The sequence below is a fragment of the Dreissena polymorpha genome, chromosome 14 (assembly GCF_020536995.1).
Source record: "Dreissena polymorpha isolate Duluth1 chromosome 14, UMN_Dpol_1.0, whole genome shotgun sequence".
NCBI lineage: Eukaryota > Metazoa > Mollusca > Bivalvia > Myida > Dreissenidae > Dreissena > Dreissena polymorpha.
In genome coordinates, this window is record NC_068368.1 from 6,680,497 (window position 1) to 6,694,380 (window position 13,884).

General features: G+C 35.7%; 1 protein-coding gene across 2 annotated transcripts in view; it reads right to left on the minus strand.

The window, feature by feature from the left end:
• Nucleotides 1-4,249: 4,249 nt before the first annotated feature.
• LOC127858999 (catenin alpha-2-like) overlaps nucleotides 4,250-13,884 on the minus strand; it is a 64,070-nt gene continuing 54,435 nt past the window's right edge. For both annotated transcript variants that reach the window (XM_052396385.1, XM_052396386.1), the window contains exons 18-22: nucleotides 9,395-9,500; nucleotides 8,660-8,794; nucleotides 7,556-7,648; nucleotides 7,221-7,241; nucleotides 4,250-6,385 (exon numbers count right to left, since the gene is read on the minus strand). In XM_052396385.1, the coding sequence (XP_052252345.1) occupies nucleotides 6,221-6,385; nucleotides 7,221-7,241; nucleotides 7,556-7,648; nucleotides 8,660-8,794; nucleotides 9,395-9,500 (520 nt within the window). In that variant the 3' untranslated portion in view covers nucleotides 4,250-6,220. The remainder of the gene's footprint in view (nucleotides 6,386-7,220; nucleotides 7,242-7,555; nucleotides 7,649-8,659; nucleotides 8,795-9,394; nucleotides 9,501-13,884) is intronic.

Consider the following 13,884-nt stretch of genomic DNA (forward strand, 5'->3'; position numbering starts at 1 on the left):
TTTGACAAAGTAACATGAAGATTGGGCATGAAATTTGACTTCTACAGTGTTAACAATGTTTTTCTTTTTTTGACCTAGTGACCTTGTTTTTGACCCGGCACAACCCGGTTTCGAACTCGGCCGAGATTTCATTGCGGCAAAGCTTCTGACCAAGTTTCATGAAGATGGGACAAGAAATGTGGCCTCTAGAGTGTTTACGAGCAAATGTGGGACGGACATACGACGGACAAAGACCGGTCAATAAAGCTCACCTGAACAATCAGGTGAGCTAAAAAAGGGGAAAAAAGTAGACCGCATCAGGGCTCGAACCAGTGACCCCCGGAGTCCTGGAGTAAAAATCAATTAGACCGCTCGGCCATCCTGCCATGTATGTATAAGAAACGTATTTTATACTGTATATAAGAAATCTTCGTACATGTAGTTTCATAAAAATAAACGACAACAACAGAACTTTCCAAATTATTCAATCGTTTCGCATTGCAACGCTTTATAATTTTCAGGTTTTTAAATCGTCAAAAGATGCATATAATGGCTATATTTGACCATGGTAAATGTTCATTATTACTGTTTCCTCACAAATATCATAACTAAAACGAAAATTTGCGAATCTGAAACAACTTTTTTCAATTTTGTCAATTTACCAAAACGTGAAAAGATCCCTTTAAGAAAAGGATGTTAAATATTGTTTGTACATAGTCAAACCTGAATTCAGCGGTCAGTCAAGGGAAATGACCAAAGTGACCGTTGTCCACGGGTGACCGTTGAATTCGGATCACAATTTTAAGATGGTTTGTCAGTCGGTAGTATTGCTGCGTCGTTACCCCACCCAGTCGTTTGCATACGGTGTTTAACAAATGCTCATTGCCGTTAACTTAGCATAATAACAGAATTTACGTACATTGAAAAATACAGAATAATATATTATAAATTATTTAATTTCATATTGTTATTAAACTAAAGCAATGACTTTATCAACGCTAGTATAATTGTTTACTCATGCATCTTGATCATTCAATAAATAAAACTTGTCACGTGCCGTTGACGTCTCGTCCGTACAAGTCTAAAAAGCGGATTCGCATTCATAAATCGATAGTACGGTGATATTGTACCGTTCTAATAAAAAAAGACAGTTTGTTAAAATTTATTCGTACGCAAACATCACACAAACAGCAATTTTAATTCAACAACCTCATACAAAATACAACGCTTCAAACTCACATTTGCATTCGATTCATACTCCTACATAATTTCTCGCTTATGCTTAAGCACACTCTGCACTTGCGTACGTCCAACACAGAGCTCACTTGCAATTACACGCGAACTTTTTCCATATTCAAACAGTTTCAAACACTTGACTCGTTCCTCTAATGTGAGGAACTTACGTTCACCACTCATTGTTATTCCGTGATTTATTATTCCGATTGCTTTTTAAAGTGTTGTGAACGCTAGAAAGCTCTTTTAAAGAATGATCCGAAAATTTTACTTTAAAATCGATACTCAATATTGTAAGTAAAATGTACTAATTAGCGGTCATATAATTAGCGATTATTACTTTAAACGTGTTAAAAACTCTGACATATTTTCTGTTGAAGAAACCCCCACAATTATCCCGGGAAAACAAACCTTCTCAACACCTTATTATTTGTTTACTCGCAGCGGGCCGCTTTTATAATATCAAAGGCAATTACCGCTATCAAACGCTTTAACCGCAAAATAGACGGACAAATGATGTGCAGTGTTTTTAATTTTCGCGACTCGAGACGATTGACGCGTGACCGTTGATTTCAGTTCAAACATGAATTTCGGAGTTGAATATAGTGGCCGTTGGCCGTTATGGACAGGTGGCCGTTCAATTCAGGTGTAATATAGAGTGTTTTTCATCGGGGGGATTCCAGACTGACCGCTGTCTGCAGGTGACCGGTAAATTCAGGTGGCCGTTAGGTCAGTTTCGAATGTATGTGTATTGTCTGGAAATTAAATACGTGGTTGTTGTGTTATATATATATTAGTGTAAGTAGACTTGTTTACACATACTGGCAGAAATGGTCTAGTGAGAAGAACATGCAGAATATGTATGTTTTGTTCAACTCTAGAGTTCTGAACCAATTGGTATTCATGCCTTTACGAGCCTCGAAAAGTGCACAAGAAAAATAGCAATAAGCCATGAAAAGTGCGCATTAACAAGTACAATGTGTGTGAATTGGTATAATATTGGTATGTGTGCCTTTATGAGCCTTGAAAAGTGCACATTAACAAGTACAATCAGCCTTGAAAAGTGCACATTAACAAGTACAATCAGCCTTGAAAAGTGCACATTATCAAGTACAATCGACCTTGAAAAGTGCACATTACCAAGTAAAATAAGCCTTGAAAAGTGCACATAAACAAATACAATCAGCCTTGAAAAGTGCACATTAACAAGAACAATAAGCCTTGAAAAGTGCACATTAACAAGAACAATCAGCCTTGAAAAGTGCACATTAACAATTTTTAATTTTTGTTTGACCTTTTACTTCCACCACTCAAAATGTGCAGCTTCATGAGAACGCCACTTTGAAATTATTTTTTTTTGACCTTGAAGGATGACCTTGACCTTGAGCTTCCACCACTCAAAAAAGCAGTTTCATGAGATACACATGCATGCCAAATATCAAGTTGCTATCTTCAATATTGCAAAAGTTATCGCCAATGTTAAAGTTTTCGTATGGACAGACGCCATATATTTGACATTTGACCTTGAAAGATGACCTCAACCTTTCACCTATTAAAATGTTCAGCTCCATGAGATACACATGCATGCCAAATATCAAGTTGCAATCTTCAATATTGAAAAAGTTATGGCCAATGTTTTTTTTCGGACGGACGGACATATTGAGGGACAGTTCAACTGGTGGTCATTTATTAGATGATCTTTAAATAAAAAATTAAGGGGGGGGGGATTCCGGGGGGGGGGGGGGGTCAAGGTCATTCAAAGGTCAAGGTACAATTCAACTTGCCAGGTACAGTACCCTCATGATAGCATGAAAGTATTTGAAGTTTGAAAGCAATAGCCTTGATACTTTAGAAGTAAAGTGGATCTAAACACAAAATGTAACCATATATTCAAAGTTACTAAGTCAAAAAAGGGCCATAATTCCGTAAAAATGTCAACCAGAGTTATGAAACTTGTCCTTTACTGTCCCCTTATGATAGTTTGCGAGTGTTCTAAGTATGAAAGCGATATCTATGATACTTTAGGGGTAAAGTGGACCAAAACACAAAACTTAACCAAATTTTCAAGTATAAAGGGCCCATAATTCCATCAAAATGCCAGTCAGAGTTACATAACTTTGCCTGCACAGTCCCCTTACGATAGTTAGTAAGTGTTGCAAGTATGAAAGCAAAAGCTTTGATACATTAGGAAAAAAGTGGACCTAAACACAAAACTTAACCAAATTTTCAATTTTCTAAGTATAAAAAGGGCACATAATTCTGTCAAAATGCCAGTCAGAGTTACATAACTTTGCCTGCACAGTCCCCTTATGATAGTTAGTAAGTGTTGCAAGTATGAAAGCAATAGCTTTGATACTTAAGGAATAAAATGGACCTAAACACTAAACTTAACCAAATTTTCAATTTTCTAAGTATAAAAAGGGCACATAATTCTGTCAAAATGCAAGCCAGAGTTATCTAACTTTGCCTGCCCAGTCACCTCATGATAGTAAGTAATTGTACCAAGTTTGAATGCAATAGCATTGATACTTAATGAGATAAGTGGACCTAAACGCAAAACTTAACCGGACGCCGACGACAAGGTGATGACAATAGCTCATAATTTTTTTTTCTTCAAAATATAGATGAGCTAAAAAATACACATGAGAAATGATAAATGCATGATACAGTAGGTAGCTCTCCCCAGAGGCAAATCTTGGTCTATGAAGTGCTCAATGTGAGTCACCTTTAAATATCATTTCCGAGTTAAAATGATATGGTTATGTGCAGAAGACAATATGTTTACCCCTGGACTACACATTATTCTAGTCACCTAGCATGACTTACAAGTAGACACTTGCTACATAAGGTATAAGACCCATTTCTGCACAAAGCGTCTCATTTGGTCACATATACATGTATTATTATACATGTATATCATTGAAATACATGTATTCAAGGCATATATTTGAACCCTATAACCTTTGAATGGAATTAGCAATTCTTAACTTCTATGTACTGGTTTAACATAAATTAATGCACAGAAAAACTCAAGACATAGAGTTTACAACCATTTATTTTAGAAAATATGATGTTCTTTTTACAAAATAAATGTTAATGTATAATGAACAGCTATCACAACCTCAAATACAAAAAGCCTAAGTCATTTTACTGAAATTCAAGAGACAGAATGCAATGAAATACACAGGATCTATTGAGATTCAGTCGATTTTTTTAGAAAAAAACAAGCCAATTTTAGAGTAAAAATCAACAACCTTTTAAATTCATTGATATGATAGTAAAATATATCAAATATTTTCAAATAAATCACACTTACAAGTAAATTTTTTCACAACAAATATTATATCCAATACAAATAATATTTACTTTCAGAGTCATATGTAAATGTTCATACATAATTATTAATTTGTTAAACAACTCTGCACACACAAAGCTCAAATGTTAACTGGCAATACACACCTGACTCTCGACTTGATTACCGGTAATACAGACACAAATAAGCAACATTCTGACTAAATCATGCTTCAATCATTTTTCTCAAGTTAAGATATGTATATGCCAAGATAGGAAATGTTGTAGAAATTGTTAATACAAATCATAAAAGCATAATTTAAAAAAAAAGCTATACATAGTATATCTACAGTAAACATGAAACCACAATGGATCACTAAAACTCTATACTTGCTACAAAATGGAAACGGTTTAATAACCATGGAAACAATAAATAACAAACAGGAAGACATTACATGTATATTGTTTTTGAAGCTTTGGAAGCATGAATATGTACATCAATAAACATGTTTAGATTACTGCTCTTATTTTTTAACTTATTTTGCAACAATTTAACAATTTTATCATTTGTCTTAAATATATACAAGTTTCCATTATGTCAATAAACAATTGGTATTCCACCATAAATGGTATGTTAGATTCCACTCTAAATCCAATTTATAAAATCTGCCTATCCGCAAAACTCAAGTTTGGACATATCCTTATCATTAACCAATTTAATTATTTTAAGTTCCAAAAATTGGCACGAAAGTATGATCTAGCTGGGTAATAAATATATTGGTCATGCATACATACATTTAATGAAACAAACTACTGATTTACATGCCTTTTGTTTCATATGTAAAACACAGATCAATAGCTAAAACCAGGTTTATGAATAGATATGCAATTCAACCAATGTGGAAATCATTCTTAAATATGAATATAATATGTTTCCCTATGAAGATTTCATATATATTTTGAGACTTAAACACGCCATCCATGTTATAAAGTTGTTCTCTCCTAAAACCCGACAAAGAAAAGTTCGACAGTAATCAGTTCTGCAGAGAAAAAAAAACACTTTTTGATGAAAATTACAAAACTATGTTGAATATTTACAATGCAAACGAATTTACAGGATAATTAAATGTTACATACACTGACTGCAGCTATTACAATGACTTTGCAGAATTGTTCCACTACCACATTTTCAAACTGAGTTTTTAACAGTGAAATATTGCTAATACCTCAGAATAGTCAGATACAGAGTGCTGCTTAACCCTTTGCATGCTGGGAAATTTGTCGTCTGCTAAAATGTCTCCTGCTGAATTTCTAAAATTAGCATTTTCTTCGATTTTTTTCAAAGAACACTATCAGAATAGCAAACAGTTTGGATCGTGGCATCTCATCTGGATCCAAACTGTTTGCAAAGGCCTTCAAAATCCGGTTCCCGCACTGAAAGGGTTAAAAGTAAACATGAAAGGAGCTTCATAGAATATTTTACATATTTTAATTTTATTCAATCCAGTTTTTTTTAATTTGAAAACACTTTCCAATTGATCTCTTCCTTGCTGATCACTTTATTTATATTCTTTTATTCGTTTAGCAGTAGTGTGGAAGCAGAGATTCAAAGAATTAGATACATGCAGCACCCTATTCAATTTTATCAAGATCTTGTCACATGTCAAGCATAATGACATCACTCAGCCACATTTGGCACACTGCCAAGCACGATGACTCAGCAGAAACTGTCTTTGTCCACTTCCTGGAAGTCACTCAGTGCTTTGATTGGCTCGATGTTCTTCTTGCCGGCTGACTTGCTGATGCGCCCGTAGTCCCGCCCTTCCTCTCTACGCACCAAAGGCTTCTTCTCTGGGGGCTTCATCTTCCATGCAACGATTGTCTGAAATAGATCAACAATTGTCACAAGTGGAATATGTTGATAAGCAAATTAAATGTATGCCGCCCTGTGGTATACAGTGCTCCAGCTAACCCCTATGGAAGGGCGCCCCGTCCTGCCCTTCTGAGTCCTCACTCTCCCCCCATATAGAAAAAAAGAAACTTTTTTTGAAGACTTAATTTATTAATCTCTTATCACATTGTTATTAATTTATTCCTCATTGTAGACATTTTATTTGCATGTTTAAATAATAACGGAAATAATATATTCTAACAATTATTAATAATAAATAAAAATTAATATGCAACAGGGAGCATTCCAGACACGACCACGGGCTCAAAAATGCTCTTTTGACAAAATTCTGCGTGCTCAAACATTCCCTTTTGACAAAACAGACCCCCTGCCCTTTTCAAATACTAGCTGTGGCACTGGATATATATAGGGAAATGTCAGTGGTTTAATATTCGCTGTTTTAAACTGTGAAAAACAACTATGAAACATTTACTAATTCATGGTTCCTGAATAAATAAAGTATATGAAATGGATCTTAATAATAATAAACATCATTTTGTATGACGAATAAATATTTATTTTTTCATTTTGTATTGAATTGAAATGGCTTAATTTGTCATAGAAGAATTACAATCGTAATACAGCTTGGTTTGGAAAACAAACCAGTGAGTTAGAAAAAAACACCGGTTTATTGTTCTCTTTAAATAAGTATTGCTTAAACATGGGAATCCAACGTACGTAACTTAAAATTGTCAGATATGTAATGTAAAATTGTCAGATATGTAACATAAAATTGTAAGACATGTAATGTAAAATTGTCACTTACTTTCTTGCCAGCTTGCTTGTACTGAAAAGAAGATCAATATCCACATTAGTTTATAAATCAAACTAAATCATCAAATATTTGGTTTTTTATGCTTTTTTGCAGTTGGTATCTTAAAGCAGCAACAGAAGTCACATGAAGGTCCACTTAAAAAAATTAAAACTATGAAGATCTGAAAAAAACAACATAACTATGTGATTGGGATGTGAATCAAAGAGTTTAAAAGTCATAAAAGAAGGTGATAAATATTTACATACATAATTGCATAAATGATAAAAGGGTTGGCATCTGTTTAAATTGATCAATACATACTGTTTCAATGTATACGAGGGTATTACCTTTGTAGAAGCAACATAGCAGGCCTTCACCGTGAGGACAACAGCATTCATCAGGTTCTTGGCTGCTTGGATGAGAGACGTGGCACTGTCCAACTGAAAGGTAAAGGCATGGGTATGCAGTCTGATGTTGATAATAGGCTCATCTTAAACTGACTTTCATATTTAAGCCCTGATCACTGGGATTTAAGAACACAAACAACACACAGACCATTATACTGCATGCAAAACATGACTACCGTTTTGTATCTATTTTTCTATTCTTTTTGTATAGTTTTCTTCTCAATCCACATCTATGCCATAAATATGTTTTTATCTTTTTGTCCCGTAATAAAAAAGATAAACAAGGGACAAAATTGTCACAAAACCAGGTTTTCAATTTTAAAAAAAGTCTGATAAAGGGAGACAATTCAAAATGTGCATTGTTACCCCCCTTGTTTTAAATTCAATCTATTTTTGCAACCTTGATTTCAATTTGTAAAAAAAAAGTCTGATAAAGGGAGACAACTCAAAATATGCATGGTTACATGTTCTTAGTTACCCCCCTTGTTTCAAAATCGATATATTTTTAGACGTGGCGACCTTGACCTTAGAGATATCGACGTAATTCTTTCGCGCAACACACCGTCCAATGATGGTGAACAAATGTACCAAATGATTTTAAAATCTCACAATGAACAACAAAGTTATGGCCCGGACAAGCTTGTTCCGCCCGCTTGCCGACATTCGCCAATCTAATAACCAGTTTTTTCCTTTAGAAAACCTGGTTAAAAAACCTGGTTACAAATTATGTACTCGAATGACTCCGATTCATTTTGATGTATAATTCTTAACCCAGAGAAAAATTACTACATAATGTAGTAATGTACTCAACTTCCATGTATGTGCCATTTGTACGTACAAATACGTTTATCAATATGAGACCTACAGACCACAGACATTAGCACGCAATAAAAATGATTCGCAATATGAGAAAATGGGGTTAACTGCATTTGCGTGAAGTGTCTTCCCAGATTAGCCTTTGCAGTCTGCGACGCCACTTAACGCACATGTATTAAACCCACATTTCACAGTGCGAGGCTAAAATGTTCAAATCATGCTACGTACCCCGGAGACGATGAGCTCCCCTCCGACACTCTGTACATCAGCCTTCACCTTGCTGGTGATGTTCAGCTGATGGCAGTACAGGGCAATCCTCTGTAGGTAGGCTAGCAGGTCCTTCTTAGAGGCCGAATCAGGGCACTGGAATAGGGGGAAGTGTACCATTAGTTATATGTTTGATTAACCCTTTACCACTTACTTATTTTTACGCATTTGTGGTCCCTTAGAAAGTTAAATTTAATCAAAGACCTTTCTTACTACATTCAGGTTTTAAAGGCCTCATTTTGAACCCTTATATACAGATGAGCAGCAAACAGCATAAAACCTGAACAGATTGTGAGTTACTCCCAGGTTATTCTGGTTTTACGCTCTTTGCAAATAGTCATTTTCACTTTGCTTCTGAGTGGGAAAGGGTTAATGTGAGCAGAAGTGGTAGATCAACATGTAAGGATCGCTGAACAAGTTTATAAGAATGAGATGGTAAGAAAATCAAATTCTGTAAATTATGTGATAAAATATTTTAAAACCGCATTTTATAACGGATCCAATCTGTTCAATGTGCTATTGCCATGCAGATTTTAACCATCGTTTCTCTGCTATGAGGCTAAATAATTTGTAAGTATCTTAATAAAAATGTTCTATCGAATTCTGATCATATTTAAGGAATGGCCAATGAATTAATAAGGACAGCAATCTTCTATCAGATTCTGAACATATTTAAGGAATGACTAATGAACAGACCTGGTCAGCAATCTTTGTGGCCAGTGTGTCCAGTTTGGTTCCTGCTTCAGAAATCTTCTTGGCTGCGTTGATCACATCCATTGTGCTCTTCAGAGGGCCGCGACCTCTGTGAAAGGCAATGCTTATGATTGACATAGTTTGATGAAGCATGAGAAGAATTTAAAATATGGTTATGGTTGCCATATTTTCATGATGATTTACAAAGATTAAAAACAAGAGGGCCTGAAAGGCCCAAGGTATCCCCCGCAACATATGCTTTGTTTGAGGATGGGTGCAAATTGGACGGATGAACATAATGATAGATGGAGGGACAGAGAACAATAACACAAAACTAACTCTGGCGCGGGAATATATTCATACCAAGATTCAAAGAAATCCCCCAAAGCGCTTCCAAGATATGGCTCCGGACACAAAAATGCCTATAGTAAAAAGCATTTTTTTCAAGATACAAAGGGCCATAAGTCTGTTTTTAACAGATGGTGTACAATGCCATTTGGCGTGCATCATCCTCTTATGCATATATATACTCATACCAAGTTTCAATGAAATCCGCCAAAGCACTTCCAAGATATGGCTCCGGACACAAAAATGCCTATAGTAAAAAGCATTTTTTCAAGATACAAAGGGCCATAAGTCTGTTTTTAACAGATGGTGTACAATGCCATTTGGCGTGCATCATCCTCTTATGCATATATAATCTCATACCAAGTTTAAATGAAATCCGCCAAAGAACTTCCAAGATATGGCTCCGGACACTAAAAAGCATTTTTTCAAGATACAAAGGGCCATAAGTCTGTTTTTAACAGATGGTGTACAATGCCATTTGGCGTGCATCATCCTCTTATGCATATATATACTCATACCAAGTTTAAATGAAATCCGCCAAAGAACTTCCAAGATATGGCTCCGGACACAAAAGTGCCGGCCGGCTGGCCGGCCGGACGGACAGACGGACAGCCGGACAGACGGACAACGCCAAAACAATATCCCTCCGCCTCTGGCGGGGGATAATAAGGCTACCGTATTTTTTATTATGAACAAGAGCTGTCACCATAGGATGATTTATGCCCCCTATAAACACTTGATAGAAGTTATGAGCTTTTTTCTAAACCTACGGACCCTAAGTTCGAGGTCAAGGTCACAGGGGTCAAAATTTTGTGCGTGTGGAAAGGCCTTGTCCATATACACATGCATACCAAAAATGAAGGTTATATCTCAAGGGACATAGAAGTAATGAGCATTTTTCGAAACCTAAACGAAGATTTCGAAACCTATACGCGGATCTCAAGTTCAACGTCAAGGTCATAGGGGTCAAAATTTTTGTGCCTATGGAAAGGCCATGTCCATATACACATGCATACTAAATATGAAGGTTATATCTCAAGGGACATAGAAGTTATGAGCATTTTTCGAAACCTAAACAAAGATTTCGAAACCTAAACACGGACCCCAAGTTCAACGTCAAGGTCACAGGGGTCAAAATTTGTATGCGTATGGAAAGGCCTTGTCCATATACACATGCATACCAAATATGAAGGTTACATCTCAAGGGACATAGAAGTTATGAACATTTTTCGAAACATAAACGCAAAGTGTGACGGAAAGACGGACAGACAGACGGACGGACTGTCCGATCACTATATGCCCTCCTACCGGGGGCATAATAAACAAGAAACCGTCAGAGATGGGTAATGTTGTTTTTTTTACAATATTGCACTATATATTCAGATAAAAGGAAACGTCTTGAGGGCACAGTAGTTTGGGGGACAAGAATTTTTTTATAGAAAATTTCAAAGGGCCATAGCTCTGTGAAAAATCATCCGACCAGAACCCGCTGATAATATGCACATCTCCTTTTGGTAGTGAAGCTTCCCATAAAGTTTCATTGAATTCCGGTCATTAGTTGATGAGAAATAGCCCAGACAAAAATTGTGCACGGACGGACAGACAGACACACACACGGACAGACGCAGCGGCAACTATATGCTCCCCCCAAAATAAATTTTGGGGGAGCATAAAAACAATATTTTGCGCTTGTAAGAATATTGATTGGACCACACAATGTATAATTTTATCAGAAAATAACAATTCAAATTAATTTTAAATTGGCATTTACCATGAGCATATAAAGAAGAGAAACCCAATAAGGATAATAACTCCAATAAACCAAGAAAACTTGACATATGCCATGTGATGTAACTCTAATTCTGTGAGTCTTATTAAGGATTTGAGAGCATGTACATCAAATTATGTAGGAATCTATTCACAGAGTTGCATACAAATTAAAACGTACTTTACAATTTGCCTTTGAAACTTCAGGTTGAAAATTGTTGTATATATTTTTTTGCAATACAAGTTATTTATTATATTGCATTTGATCCCACTGAATTGTCCTAAACATTAAAATCATTATAAAGGTTCCAATTTGGTGACCTCAGTAATCAGTATGATTGTGCAAGAACTTGAGATGTTCAAAGAACAAAAGTCTTTGGAAAAACTAAATTTAGTGTATTTTAGATATAAACAACCTTAAACATAGTTTTAAAGGTTATTTTAATAAAAGCTGCGCCATGAGCGCATGATACGCCCGTCGTTCGCCAATGAAGTAGTAAGGTAATAAATAACCCTTTGAATCATTTTTTTACTTCAGTTTATTTGTATTTGAATACATGGTTTATTTTATAAGTACATGAGCATGGAAATCACGAAATTTTGACGAACAAAGTCCCATAACTCTGGAACGACAATTCAGAATTCCGTCAAAAACGAAAGGGGATCAGGGTTTATCAATATTAAGATTGTGTTGAAATTTGAAAAAAATCCATCGAAGGATATTTGAGCTACAGTAGGACATTCAATGAAATCACGAAATTTTGACGAACAAAGTCCCATAACTCTGGAACGACAATTCAGAATTCCGTCAAAAACGAAAGGGGATCAGGGTTTATCAATATTAAGATTGTGTTAAAATTTGAAGAAAATCTGTCAAAGGATATTTGACGTAGCGTACGACATTAACAGACGGACGGACGGACGGACGGACGGACGGACAGACGGACGCGGGGTATACCATAATACGTCCCGTCATAGACCGGCGTATAAAAAATCCATCGGGGGATATTTGAGCTACGGTAGGATACATGAACAACAATAACATTTAAGGTCACAGTGACCTTGACCTTAGAATGAATGACCTTGAAATGACCAGTGGTCATCTAAGTGTGCTTGCAAACCTTCATGTCAAGTTTGAAGACTCTATGTCCAAGCATACCAAAGTTATAACAATTTTAACATTTTAACATTTAAGGTCACAGTGACCTTGACCTTCAAATGAATGACATTGAAATGACCAGTGGTCATCTTCTAGTACTGGCCAATCTTTATTTCAAGTTTGAAGACTCTAGGTACAAGCATACCAAAGTTATAACATGAAATAAGAACTTTAACATTTTTACATTCAAGGTCACAGTGACCTTGACCTTCAAATGAATGACCTTGAAATGTCCAGGGGTTACTTACTAGTTCTGGCCAACCTTCATGTCAAGTTTCAAGACTCTAGGTCCAAGCATACCAAAGTTATAACAACTTTAACATTTTTACATTCAAGGTCACAGTGACCTTGACCTTCAAATGAATGACCTTGAAATGTCCAGTGGTTACTTACTAGTTCTGGCCAACCTTCATGTCAAGTTTCAAGACTCTAGGTCCAAGCATACCAAAGTTATAACAACTTTAACATTTTTATATAGCTACAGTAGGACATTCAATGAAATCACGAAATTTTGACGAACAAAGTCCCATAACTCTGGAACGACAATTCAGAATTCCGTCAAAAACGAAAGGGGATCAGGGTTTATCAATATTAAGATTGTGTTGAAATTTGAAAAAAATCCATCGAAGGATATTTGAGCTACAGTAGGACATTCAATGAAATCACGAAATTTTGACGAACAAAGTCCCATTACTCTGGAACGACAATTCAGAATTCCGTCAAAAACGAAAGGGGATCAGGGTTTATCAATATTAAGATTGTGTTAAAATTTGAAGAAAATCTGTCAAAGGATATTTGACGTAGCGTACGACATTAACAGACGGACGGACGGACGGACGGACGGACGGACGGACGGACGGACAGACGGACGGACAGACGGACGCGGGGTATACCATAATACGTCCCGTCATAGACGGGCGTATAAAAAGAGATGTCCCAATACATCACTTTTGACTATTCTTTCAATTTGATAGTATGTACATTTTCTGTAAATCACCTGATTTAACGACATATTTAAGATATACCTAAAGTAATTATATAGTTTATGGAAACTAAAAGCTGATTTTCTAAAATTTAATGTGACCATGCCAAGAAACTAGATTTTCAACTATTAACCAATTAATTTAGTTAAATTCAATTAAAATTTGGAAGAAAGGTCTGCATGTTAGCTACCAACACACAACATTACAATACAATACATCCATTCAAACTTAAGAGA